This window comes from Solea solea, chromosome 7 (assembly GCF_958295425.1).
Source record: "Solea solea chromosome 7, fSolSol10.1, whole genome shotgun sequence".
Lineage (NCBI taxonomy): Eukaryota > Metazoa > Chordata > Actinopteri > Pleuronectiformes > Soleidae > Solea > Solea solea.
This window is the reverse complement of record NC_081140.1, coordinates 27041107-27053649: the sequence shown is the minus strand read 5'-3', so window position 1 is coordinate 27053649 and position 12543 is coordinate 27041107. Positions and strand designations below refer to the sequence as shown.

At 40.9% G+C, this 12543-nt stretch overlaps 3 protein-coding genes across 3 annotated transcripts; all 3 read right to left on the bottom strand.

Moving 5' to 3' along the window:
- Window positions 1-1454: 1454 nt before the first annotated feature.
- On the bottom strand, window positions 1455-2336 carry LOC131462296 (odorant receptor 131-2-like). Its single transcript, XM_058633357.1, has one exon. It carries the CDS (start codon window positions 2328-2330, stop codon window positions 1455-1457), a length of 876 nt encoding a protein of 291 aa, XP_058489340.1. The 5' UTR covers window positions 2331-2336.
- A 2156-nt stretch (window positions 2337-4492) lies between these two features.
- Window positions 4493-5437, bottom strand: LOC131462295 (odorant receptor 131-2-like). Its single transcript, XM_058633356.1, has one exon. It carries the CDS (start codon window positions 5435-5437, stop codon window positions 4493-4495), a length of 945 nt encoding a protein of 314 aa, XP_058489339.1.
- Window positions 5438-9516: 4079 nt separating this feature from the next.
- On the bottom strand, window positions 9517-10398 carry LOC131462294 (odorant receptor 131-2-like). The gene has a single exon (XM_058633355.1). The coding sequence runs from the start codon at window positions 10390-10392 to the stop codon at window positions 9517-9519; it is 876 nt and encodes a 291-aa protein (XP_058489338.1). The 5' UTR covers window positions 10393-10398.
- Window positions 10399-12543: the final 2145 nt, after the last annotated feature.

The window sequence follows — 12543 nt, the reverse complement described above, 5'->3', positions numbered from 1 at the left end:
TGACAGTTTTAAATGCTGCTCTTTATCGGTTTGTTTCTTGTTTGACGACGTTGTGCATTTTCCTGGTTTATGACCCAATATGGCGTCGTTCCACTAGCTCAACTCGTTTATGTCACTTAAAGGCGACATAGAATGCTTGTATCACACATATATGTTAGTTATGGAGGTCTACTTATATATATTAACTTGTTTTCATGGATAAAAACCTCCTAATCGCTGCAAACGAGCCGATCAAAATATCTCCTCACTGACACTCTCGCCAGCCGCGCTGTTTCAGATCAAAACCACACCCCCAGAACGTGGACTGTGTTGTGATTGGCCAGCCAACGAGAGCTTTCCTACTGTCCTGTGATTGGCCAGGTACCTGGAAGTGATGTAATAGATAGGCCAGCTCTCAGATACACAGCTCCCCCTCTGGCACGGTGGATGCTCTGCATCTCAGCAGCTACAACGAGAGTAGTTCTTCTTCTTCTGCGGTTGAATGTACGCAACCGGATGTGCCCGGACTAGTGCCCGCACCGGGAGGCGCTACGGTGGTGAGAGGAGTGGTGAGGTTTACTGATGACGACATCAAACTACGGAAGTGCCGATCCGCTTCGCAGAGCCCAGGAAAACAATACAACACTATTTTCTCAGCAGTGGCTGAACTGTTGTTCTGAAACTTTAGGGTTTCATAAACGAGGTAATGACGCAGATACACACACAAACGCAGCGTTAATTGGAGCTTCCGGTCTATGTGGCCTTTAAGCCACTACAATAATAATACTAACAATAAGCCCATTATGTAGGGCCATGTTCAGCGCCTTAGAAAATCACAGTTTGTCACTTTACTTGAATGCCTAATTGAATGTTTCTAATCTTTTGTTCATGAGTGCAATAAACATTTTGATTTGTGAAAAGAAAATCGTGCCAGAGAATCGTAATCTCAATTCTAAGCAACAAAAAAAAATGTGATTCACATTTGTATACCTCACAGCATACAAATCAGCAGATATGGAGAGGATGAAAATTCATATTTCATTTCCTAAATCAACGCTGTAACATTTATTTTCATAAAAGACAAATGTAAACACAAATAAGCATGTGGTGAAGCTTAATAAAGTTACATGTTTTACATGGTGTTTTGTTTTAATAATTAAAATAAGCTCTCTGGTTTTTCAGCTTCTTAAATGTGGGATATGCTTTTCTAAGTCATTTTACTATAAACTGGCCCTTGAATGTCAGTCAGTAATAGACAAAAGCATACAATACCATAGACGAGAAGACAAATATTAATTCAAGTGGCTTAGAGGTTACATTTCAGCCCTTTAAAACAGTTCTATAATCTGTTTATATCAGGTCAGTCAGTCTTTTCCTAAAGCTTTTCATCCATATATGGGGTTTCAGATGAAGCAGATAAGCTCAGAAAATATAACAACAGCAACTAAGTTACTATAGCAAACATTAAAATGCTTTTATTGTCTGTCACACAAGCCACGGGAGAGGAATTTTTTCAGTGCAGTGAAAAACATTTCATCCCTGAGGCCATAAATGAGAGGACTAAGACACCGCGGTGCAAGATTAAACACTATGTAGCTGAAAAACCGGACATGTTGTAAGTCAGTGAAATCAATATGAATTAGACTGGACGTTATTAAAGGATACCAAAACTGGATTAGACAGAGGAGCAGCTGGAAAGCATGAAGAGTCACTGTCTTGAGTCCTTTGCTCGATATTTTATCATCTTCTGACGCAGTTCTGGCCACTTTCATTATTTTAACGTAGCACAACATGATGATGAGACACATGATGAGGAAGTAGAACTGAAACACAGCTGACCAGACGTAATCCTGCCATTTATACACAATTAAAAACTTTACAGAGCATGTCCCGTATTGATAGTAAAAGTCAAGAGATGCTGACGCAAAGACGGTGAAAAGGACGACAGCATAGGGCACAGAGCTGAGGCCGTGAATGACGAGGATGACGTGTAAAGTGTTGCGCGTGGAGCACAGCTCTGCGTGACGTAGGGGCATACAAATGGCCACATAGCGCTCCAGCGTCATCGCTGTGAGTGTCACTGGTGTGACGATGAGGTACAAGAGTACGCTGATGCAGATGACGCTGCACAAGAAAACCTGCATGGTGATTTGAAAAATGCTTAAGATGAAGAGAAGGTCGGACACTAAGAACAAGAAACTGTCCGACAGTAACGTCACAGCAAAGAGGATGTAGCGAGCAGTTGTGTAGAAGCACTCGTTTTTAAAGAAGGTCACGATCAGCAACAAGTTGATGCAGAGAAAAATCACCACCAGCACCTGCACGATGATGAACTTACTGTGCATCCACATTATATTCTGACCAAACTGTGAGTTGGTCATATTATGAAAAGTGTCTGTAATATTCATATTTTAAAATAAAAGTTCAGATCCAGTGTGGAGCAGGTTTCTCCAGTGACGAGATGCTGTTGAGTCTCCTGCTGAGGTCTGTGCAGCCTTTCTCTCACAGATGACTTCAAAGACCACAATCATCTAAATATAACACAAAAAAGTGCACGGTTGTCATGATGCCTCATTGGCTGTCCACAGGTCAGGTGTAAAGGATAAATAAAACACCACCGTTAATTTCTGTTTACAGCATCACAATTATATTTATGATGGTGCAATCTTACATCATCGCAAAACTACACCGAACACAACATCACATCATGAGGCCCTAGACGTTAACTTTTACTGACTTTTAGAGTCCAGCGTGAAAGAATCAGAGGTAGGAGTTTCTGCTGCTCCTCTGAAAGAAAGATCAGTGCGTTTGCCACTCAATCCTGGTGAGCCTTTGATAAATGTGGCGGCTGAAAATGATCGCAATTTGAATACCACGCCCCCCATTATTCATGGTTCAAGACCTTGCCCCTTGAGTTTACCACACTGAGATGCAGAAAACGACCAAGAAAAGAAGCTTCGGAAGTTGGAGATAAGCATCGTAACGTCAGAATTTCAAAAATAAGAATGTGATACCGTTAAAATAATAAATTAAAAAAAAATTAAATATATTACTTATGAAATACGGGGGCCACACGGTGGTGTAGTGGTTAGCACTCTCGCCTTGCAGCGAGAAGACCCGGGTTCGAGCCCCGGTTGGAACAAGGGCCTTTCTGCATGGAGTTTGCATGTTCTCCCCGTGTGTGCGTGGGTTCTCTCCGGGTACTCCGGCTTCCTCCCACAGTCCAAAAACATGCAATGTGGGGATTAGGTAAACTGGACACTCTAAATTGACCATAGGAGTGAGTGTGAGAGTGAATGGTTGTTTGTCTCTATCTGTGTGTGGCCCTGCGATGGACTGGCGAGCTGTCCAGGGTGTACCCTGCCTATCACCCGATGTAGCTGAGATTGGCACAGCACCCCCCGCGACCCTCTGGCAGAGGATAAAGCGGTAGATGATGACTGACTGACTTATGAAATACGCATGTAATATTATGTAATCATGCTGGTAGGATGTCAATATCATTAACGCCGTGCGTTACATCAAACATGTGAAAAGGACAACAAGCTTGTCCCTTCATTTTAATCATGCAATTGATACAAATGGCAGGAGATTTGCTTTTCTGAACAAAAGTCATTTTATGATAAATTGGCCCTTAGTTTTAAGTCAGTCGGTTTTACGACCTCTTTCTGGATTAAATCATCCATAATTAACGTTTCAAATGCAGCAGATTAACTCACAAAATATAACAACAGCAAATAAATGACAATATCGAACATGAAAAGGATGAAAATCCATATTTTATTTTCTCAGTCAAAGCTGTTACATGTCATACTGCTGTAACACTGTCCCAAGATTTACTCATGATTATACCATTTTAATTATTTATGGAAATGACATAAGATTTAGTTTCTGTTCTAATTTTTTTTTTAATTGCTCCTTAATTTCAGACAGTAGTTGGGCAGAAAAAGACTATAATACAGAAAAAAACCTTCTTTCAAGTGGCATAGTGGTTGTAATTCAGGTCATTAAAACAGTACAGTAATCAGTTTGTAATCAGTTTGTCGTCATTTCCTAAAGCGGCACGTTACATTTTAAGAAATAAATGACATATTATTAGTAATTGGTGGTGTTTGACGCAGTAGTTTATAAAAAAAAAAGTATATCAGACCAAATGTGTGGTGAAACTTAATACATTTGAATGTTTTACATGGCAAAGTATTTAGGGCTGCTAATAAAAAAAATAATCGATCAGCAAATTACCGATTCACTTTTTGAATGATTAAAAGTGTGACTATTTTCTGGTTTCTTTGCTCCATATGACAAAGAAATCAAATAAATCTAGACAATTTAGGTTAGTAGACATTTGAGAACATCATCATTTTGAAATTTGCTAAACACAGACACACATTTTTCAACATATTTTTTTAAATATACATATATGTGTGTATATATATATATACATATATATATATATATATATATATATACACACTTGATTGATTCATTGAAAACTCTTAGTAACAGTCCTTTTTCAGATTTTCTTGATCTGTACACTGTTTTGTCCAAAGTGGAACTGAAAAGGTACATTTTGTTTCAGCGCAAGAAAAACCTTTTCATCCCTAAGGCCGTAAATGAGAGGACTCAGGCATCTTGGAGTGAGATTAAACACTATGTAATTGAAGTACCTGACATTTAAAAAAAGCTTGAAATCAGTCTGAAGCGCAGCAGTCTCCATGAACGGACACCACAGTAGGATGAGACAGGAAAGGAGGTGAAAGCCATGAAGAGTCACTCTTCCGAGCGCTCTCCTTGACGACTTGTTATTCTCTCCTGACACAGCCTTTTTGGCCGCTTTCATGATCTTAATGTAGGAGAAGATAATGGTGGCAGACATGACGAAAAAGTACAACTGATACACAGCCATTTTAGCGTTGTCCTGCCATCGGAGATACACAAATATGTCCATGGAGCATATCCTGTGCTCAGAGTACAAGCTTGTGGGAGCTGATGCAAAGAAGATGGAGAGGATGAGAGTCAACGGTACAAAGCTGAGGCCGTGAATGATGAGGACACAGTGCACAGCTCTACGTGACGTGCACAGCTCTCCGTGACGCAGGGGCATGCAAATGGCCACATAGCACTCCAGCGTCATGGCTGTGAGAGTCAAAGGTGTGACAAAAGTGTACACAACCACAACAATATAGACTGGAACACACAGGGCGATAGGCATCTTAACTTGAGAGTAGCTAAAGATAAACATAACATCGGTTATGAATAAAATCAAGGTATCAGACAATAGAGTCACAGTGAATAAGATGTATCGCATGGTTGTGTAGAAGTAGACCTTTGAGAAAAGGGTCACAATCAGCAACAAGTTGATGCACAGAAAAATCAACACCAGCAACTGCACGATGTAAAAACGTTCACCGAAATGCAGCAAAGTCCCACCACCGGTCATGGAGCTGTTATCTGCCATGAATGTACTGTGTGTATGAAATTTTTCTATTAAAATACCTTCTTATATCAACAAAGTAAGAAGGCAGCCCACATTGCAGTTGCAGCTCCAGAGTACAGCTTTTTTGACGTTGACCTCAGACTGTGCATGATAAGTTTAACAATATTAAAGTGACTCACCACATCACCTCGTTTTGAGATGAGAACAGACTCCTTAGACTTCCATTGGATATTTACACCAATCGCAAGGGAGTGACATTTTTCTGTCGCCCAATCAGCTGACTGTCGTGGGTGGAGCTGACTGTACTGTACCATTTTACTCTACTACCCCAAGGGAAGGGTGCCAAAATTTGAATGGTGGGGGCTAGTTACACACAGGGAGAACATGGAGTTTGCAGAAAGGCCTTTGTTCTGACCGGGTGGTGAACTTGGGTCTTCTTGTTGCAAAGGCAAGAGTGAATTCTACATGATTTAAAAACCTAATTTTAAAACACATTTTTCTGCAGAGTGACAAAGTCAGAGTAGGTGATTGTTTTATTTTTATTGTTGTTTAGCCTCTAGAACAGAAACAAGCAGAGTTGATGCCCTCAACTCTCAGTGGTGTTAAACCCACTCCTCTGTTCACTGAGCTCCACTGGCTACCGTTAGCATCAAATTGCTAGCCTATAAATTGCTTCATGGGTCTGCTTTGACCGAAAACCAATCAAAAATCAGAACAAGCTAGGTTAACACCCTAACATATGCTAACACACACTACAATTTTTTAGCAGGTTTCGGCACTGAACAACCAGAAAACAATCAAAAATCACAACACATTAGATTAACATGCTAACATACACCATCAGGAATGTTTTGTTAACCAATGAGTCAAATTCAAGCAATTCAGGAGGCGAAACCTCCTGAAAGATATCTGGCGTTTTGTACATGTACAGTTGTGACAATGTTGGTATATTTGAGAGCCTCACACAGGGCACCATTATGTTGAGGATCAACAGTTAGTGGCAATGTGATTGAAAAAAGATAATTTCAATATTTTTGTTTTAAATAAATACTTAAAATCAGTCTAAATCACTGTAATTGACTACAATATCAAAGGATATCCCAATCCTAATCTACAAAAGACACAGAAAACACTGCACAAGACAACCCAGACTCTTTTCATGCTTTTATACTGCACATAGACTTTAAGTTGTGCAATGCAGGTGTGTTACCAGTTTGGCAGAGAAAATGTGACAGATCTCGAAACATTTTCAACCTTAATGTGAGAGGATACACAGATTTAGTTGACAAATCAAAGAGTAATGGAGTCATTAGAGTTAACAATACACGAACGTCCATAACCTGCCATAGACAAACATTTGGTGGTGATCGACTTCAGCAGGAAGGCTCCCACAACTGCACTGGTGAACATCCAGGCTTTAGACATCGAGAAGGTGGAGCAGTACAAATACCTGGGTGTTCACCTCAGCAATAAACTGAAATGGACTCACAACACTGATGCCCTGTACAAGAGGTGCCAAAGTTGTCTCCATTTGCTGAGGAGACTGAGGTCCTTTGGCGTATGCAGGGCACTGCTATCTGCTATCTTCTATGCAGTGGTCTGCTGGGGCTGTGGAAGCTCAGAGAGGGACAGGAAGAGACTTAATAAACTGGTCAGAAGAGCTGGCTCAGTCCTGGACTGTTCTCTGGACTCCATCGAGGAGGTGGGTGAGAGAAGGATGCTATCCAAACTAACATCTATCATGGACAACATCTCTCACCCCCTTCACGTCACTGTGGGAGCCTGAAGCAGCTCCTTCAGCCACAGACTGTTGCACCCAAGGTGCAAAAAGGAACGCTACCGCAGGTCGTTCATTCCAACCGCAGTCAGACTGTACAATAACAAACTGTTTTAACTTTTAACTACCTCTACCTAAAGTGCAATTTAACCCCGTGCAATAGTCAAATTCTGTGCAATAATTAGCAGCATAAGCCACTTTTGTAAATATTTTCTGTAGAGTATTCAGTTTCTCTACACATCCAAATATATAGTGTTGATGTAAATTGCCTACCTCATTTCATTTTATTTTATTTATTTTATCTTATTCTAATATTTGTTTCTTTAGGTAATCTATGCCACTCTGTTCTGTTCTGTCCTTTGTAACAAGTGAATTTCCACGTTGTGGGATCAATAAAGTACAATCTAATCTAATCTAATCGTATCCCCGTTCAACGTGAGGTTGTGGCGAGCGAGCACATTAAGCACTCTGGAAAGGCGGTTGTCGTGTGTTGCAGCTATCTCTCCGTGCACTACAATGTCATCCAGGTACACGACCACACCCGAGATGCCAGCGAAGATGGTGGCCATGATTTTCTGGAAGCAGCTGGAGGCAAAGCTGAGGCCGAAGAGCATGCGAGTGCAGCGGAAGACCCCCATGTGTCACACGAAGGCAGTGAGGTTGTGGCTGTCTGGGTGTAGGGGAACCTGCAGGTAGCCCTGGTGAAGGTCAAGCTTGGAGAAGACCGTGGAGCCATGGAACAGAGCAGATGCCTGACTTCTTTTTTGCCATCACCAGGTTGGAGATCCAGGGCAAAGCGTCAATCCGCTCAATAATGCCCGCATCCAGCAGCTTCTGCAGCTCAGCTGTGACATCGTCACGTAGGGCGAGGGGTAGCCGACGTAGAGGTTGGATGAGAGGGGACACTGCTGGGTCAATGAGTGGCTGATGATTGAAGACAGCGAGGCAGCCCAGGCCAGCGAAGGGCAACGGCCAGCGTTGCTGCCAGGGTCACTGTCAGTATGGTGGTGTCTGTGTTGTCTGTGATGGAGAAGCCCAAGGCGCAGAACAGATCAAACCCAAGGAGGTTGGCACCATGGCGGCAGGCACGTGCACACACAAGGCCCAAGGGGTCCCCAAGAATAATCTAATATTCACATTTAAGTTTTTTCAATTATTTATTTCTCCGTTCTCCAAACCAGTATGGCTCGGCACCTAGCGTTGCTAGCATCGGTTAGCCCGGCAGCCACAATAAACGTCTCGAACGAGTCGTGCCAGCGGGACCACAGGACCGACGGCTCCCCAGGCAGAGCGAGGAACGAAGGCAATGGCAAAAAGGGAAGCTCCATCCTCGATTCAATAATCATTTTTACATCAAGTCGTCATTTCTTAAAGCAGCACATCAAATTTGAAGAAATATTTAACATATTATGAGTAAGTGGTGGTGTTTGATGGCAGTTTATTTTATCCCAGACAAAATCTCCTCATCGAATACAAATCACAACAGCAGATATGGAAAGGATGAAAAGTCATATTTTATATCAATCAAATCATTTGTTTTATTATTATTGTTCTTATTATTGTTAATAATACTACTAATAACAATAATAATAATGATAATAATAATTAAAATAAGCTTCCTAGTTTTTCAGCTTCTTAAATGTGGGATTTGCTTTTTTCTGAACATATGTCATTTTACTATAAACTGTCCCTTGAATGTCAGTCAGTAATAGACAAAAGCATACAACACCACAGAAGAGAAGACACAGATTAATTCAAGTGGCTTAGAGGTTACATTTCAGCCAATTAAAACAGTTACATAATCTTTTTATATCTGGTCTATCAGTCATTTCCTAAAGCAGCAGACAAAATCGCAAGAAGTACATAGTAATGTACATAGTTAAGGAGATGGTTGTTGTGTTTAATGGCAGTTTTACAACCTCCTACTGCATTTAATCGTCCATATATGGCTGTTTCAAATGTAGCAGATTATCTAACAGACTAAAACAGTAAATAAAACAAAAAATAAAAGTAAATAATTAAAGCATGGAGTTTGCATGTTCTCCCCGTGTGTGCGTGGGTTCTCTCCGGGTTCTCCGGCTTCCTCCCACAGTCCAAAAACATGCAATGTGGGGATAGGTAAATTGGACACTCTAAATTGACCATAGGAGTGAGTGTGAGAGTGAATGGTTGTTTGTCTCTATCTGTGTGTGGCCCTGCGATGGACTGGCGAACTGTCCAGGGTGTACCCCGCCTATCGCCCGATGTAGCTGAGATTGGCACAGCACCCCCCGCGACCCTCTGGCGGAGGATAAAGCAGTAGATGATGACTGACTGACTGACTTTACAAGCCACACAAGCCACAGGAGAGGCATTTTTTCAGTGCATGGAGAAACATTTCATCCCTGAGGCCATAAACGAGAGGACTAAGACACCGCGGTGCAAGATTAAACATTATGTAGCAAAAAAAACGCACATGCTGTAAGTCAGTGAAATTAGTATAAATCAGAATGGACATTATTAAAGGATACCAAAACTGGATGAGACAGAGCAGCAGCTGGAAAGCATGAAGAGTCACCGTCCTGAGTCCTTTACTTGATGATATTTTATCATCTCCTGACGCAGTTCTGGCCACTTTCATTAATTTAACGTAGCACAACATGATGATGACACACATGATGAGGAAGTAGAACTGAAACACAGCTGACCTGACGTGATCCTGCCATTTATACACTGTGAAAATCTCCACAGTGCATATCGTGTATTGATAGTAAAAGTCAAGAGAAGCTGAAGCAAAAAAGATGATAAATATGACGGCATAGGGCACAGAGCTGAGGCCGTGAATGATGAGGATGACGTGTAAAGTGTTGCGCGTGGAGCACAGCTCTGCGTGACGTAAGGGCATACAAATGGCCACGTAGCGCTCCAGCGTCATCGCTGTGAGAGTCACTGGTGTGATGATGAGGTACAAGAGTAAACTGATGCAGATGACGCCGCACAAGAAAACCTGCATGGTGATTTGAAAAATGCTTAAGATGAAGAGAAGGTCGGACACTAAGAACAAGAAACTGTCCGACAGTAACGTCACAGCAAAGAGGATGTAGCGAGCAGTTGTGTAGAAGCACTCGTTTTTAAAGAAGGTCACGATCAGCAACAAGTTGACACAGAGAAAAATCACCACCAGCACCTGCACGATGATGAACTTACTGTGCATCCACATTATATTCTGACCAAACTGTGAGTTGGTCATATTATGAAAAGTGTCTGTAATATTCATATTTTAAAATAAAAGTTCAGATCTAGTGTGGAGCAGGTTCCTCCAGTGATGAGATGCTGTTGAGTCTCCTGCTGAGCTCTGTGCAGCCTTTCTCTCACAGATGACTTCAAAGACCAGAATCATCTAAATATAACACAAAAAAGTGCACGGTTGTCATGATGCCTCATTGGCTGTCCACAGGTCAGGTGTAAAGGATAAATAAAACACCACCGTTAATTTCTGTTTACAGCATCACAATTATATTTATGATGGTACAATCTTACATCATCGCAAAACTACACCGAACACAACATCACATCATGAGGCCCTAGACGTTAACTTTTACTGACTTTTAGAGTCCAGCGTGAAAGAATCAGAGGTAGGAGTTCCTGCTGCTCCTCTGAACGAAAGATCAGTGCGTTTGCCACTCAATCCTGGCGAGCCTTTGATAAATGTGGCGGCTGAAAATGATCGCAATTTGAATACCACGCCCCCCATTATTCATGGTTCAAGACCTTGCCCCTTGAGTTTACCACACTGAGATGCAGAAAACGACCAAGAAAAGAAGCTTCGGAAGTTGGAGATAAGCATCGTAACGTCAGAATTTCAAAAATAAGAATGTGATACCGTTAAAATAATAAATTAAAAAAAAATTAAATATATTACTTATGAAATACGGGGGCCACACGGTGGTGTAGTGGTTAGCACTCTCGCCTTGCAGCGAGAAGACCCGGGTTCGAGCCCCGGTTGGAACAAGGGCCTTTCTGCATGGAGTTTGCATGTTCTCCCCGTGTGTGCGTGGGTTCTCTCCGGGTACTCCGGCTTCCTCCCACAGTCCAAAAACATGCAATGTGGGGATTAGGTAAACTGGACACTCTAAATTGACCATAGGAGTGAGTGTGAGAGTGAATGGTTGTTTGTCTCTATCTGTGTGTGGCCCTGCGATGGACTGGCGAACTGTCCAGGGTGTACCCTGCCTATCGCCCGATGTAGCTGAGATTGGCACAGCACCCCCCGCGACCCTCTGGCAGAGGATAAAGCGGTAGATGATGACTGACTGACTTATGAAATACGCATGTAATATTATGTAATCATGCTGGTAGGATGTCAATATCATTAACGCCGTGCGTTACATCAAACGTGAAAAGGACAACAAGCTTGTCCCTTCATTTTAATCATGCAATTGATACAAATGGCAGGAGATTTGCTTTTCTGAACAAAAATCATTTTATGATAAATTGGCCCTTAGTTTTAAGTCAGTCGGTTTTACGACCTCTTTCTGGATTTAATCATCCATAATTAAGGTTTCAAATGCAGCAGATTAACTCACAAAATATAACAACAGCAAATAAATGACAATATCGAACATGAAAAGGATGAAAATCCATATTTTATTTTCTCAGTAAAAGCTGTTACATGTCATACTGCTGTAACACTGTCCCAAGATTTACTCATGATTATACCATTTTAATTATTTATGGAAATGACATAAGATTTAGTTTCTGTTCTATTTTTTTTAATTGCTCCTTAATTTCAGACAGTAGTTGAGCAGAAAAAGACTATAATACAGAAAAAAACCTTCTTTCAAGTGGCATTGTGGTTGTAATTCAGGTCATTAAAACAGTACAGTAATCAGTTTATAATCAGTTTGTTGTCATTTCCTAAAGCAGCACGTTACATTTTAAGAAATAAATGACATATTATTAGTTATTGGGGGTGTTTGACGCAGTAGAAAAAAAAAAGTATATCAGACCAAATGTGTGGTGAAACTTAATACATTTGAATGTTTTACATGGCAAAGTATTTAGGGCTGCTAATAAAAAAAATAATTGATCAGCAAATTACCGATTCACTTTTTGAATGATTAAAACAGGCTATGTGTGACTATTTTCTGGTTTCTTTGCTCCATATGACAAAGAAATCAAATAAATCTAGACAATTTAGGTTAGTAGACATTTGAGAACATCATCATTTTGAAATTTGCTAAACACAGACACACATTTTTCAACATATTTTTTTTAAATATACATATATGTGTATATACTGTATATATACACACACACTTGATTGATTAATTGAAAACATTAAAAAAAAACTCTTAGTAACAGTCCTTTT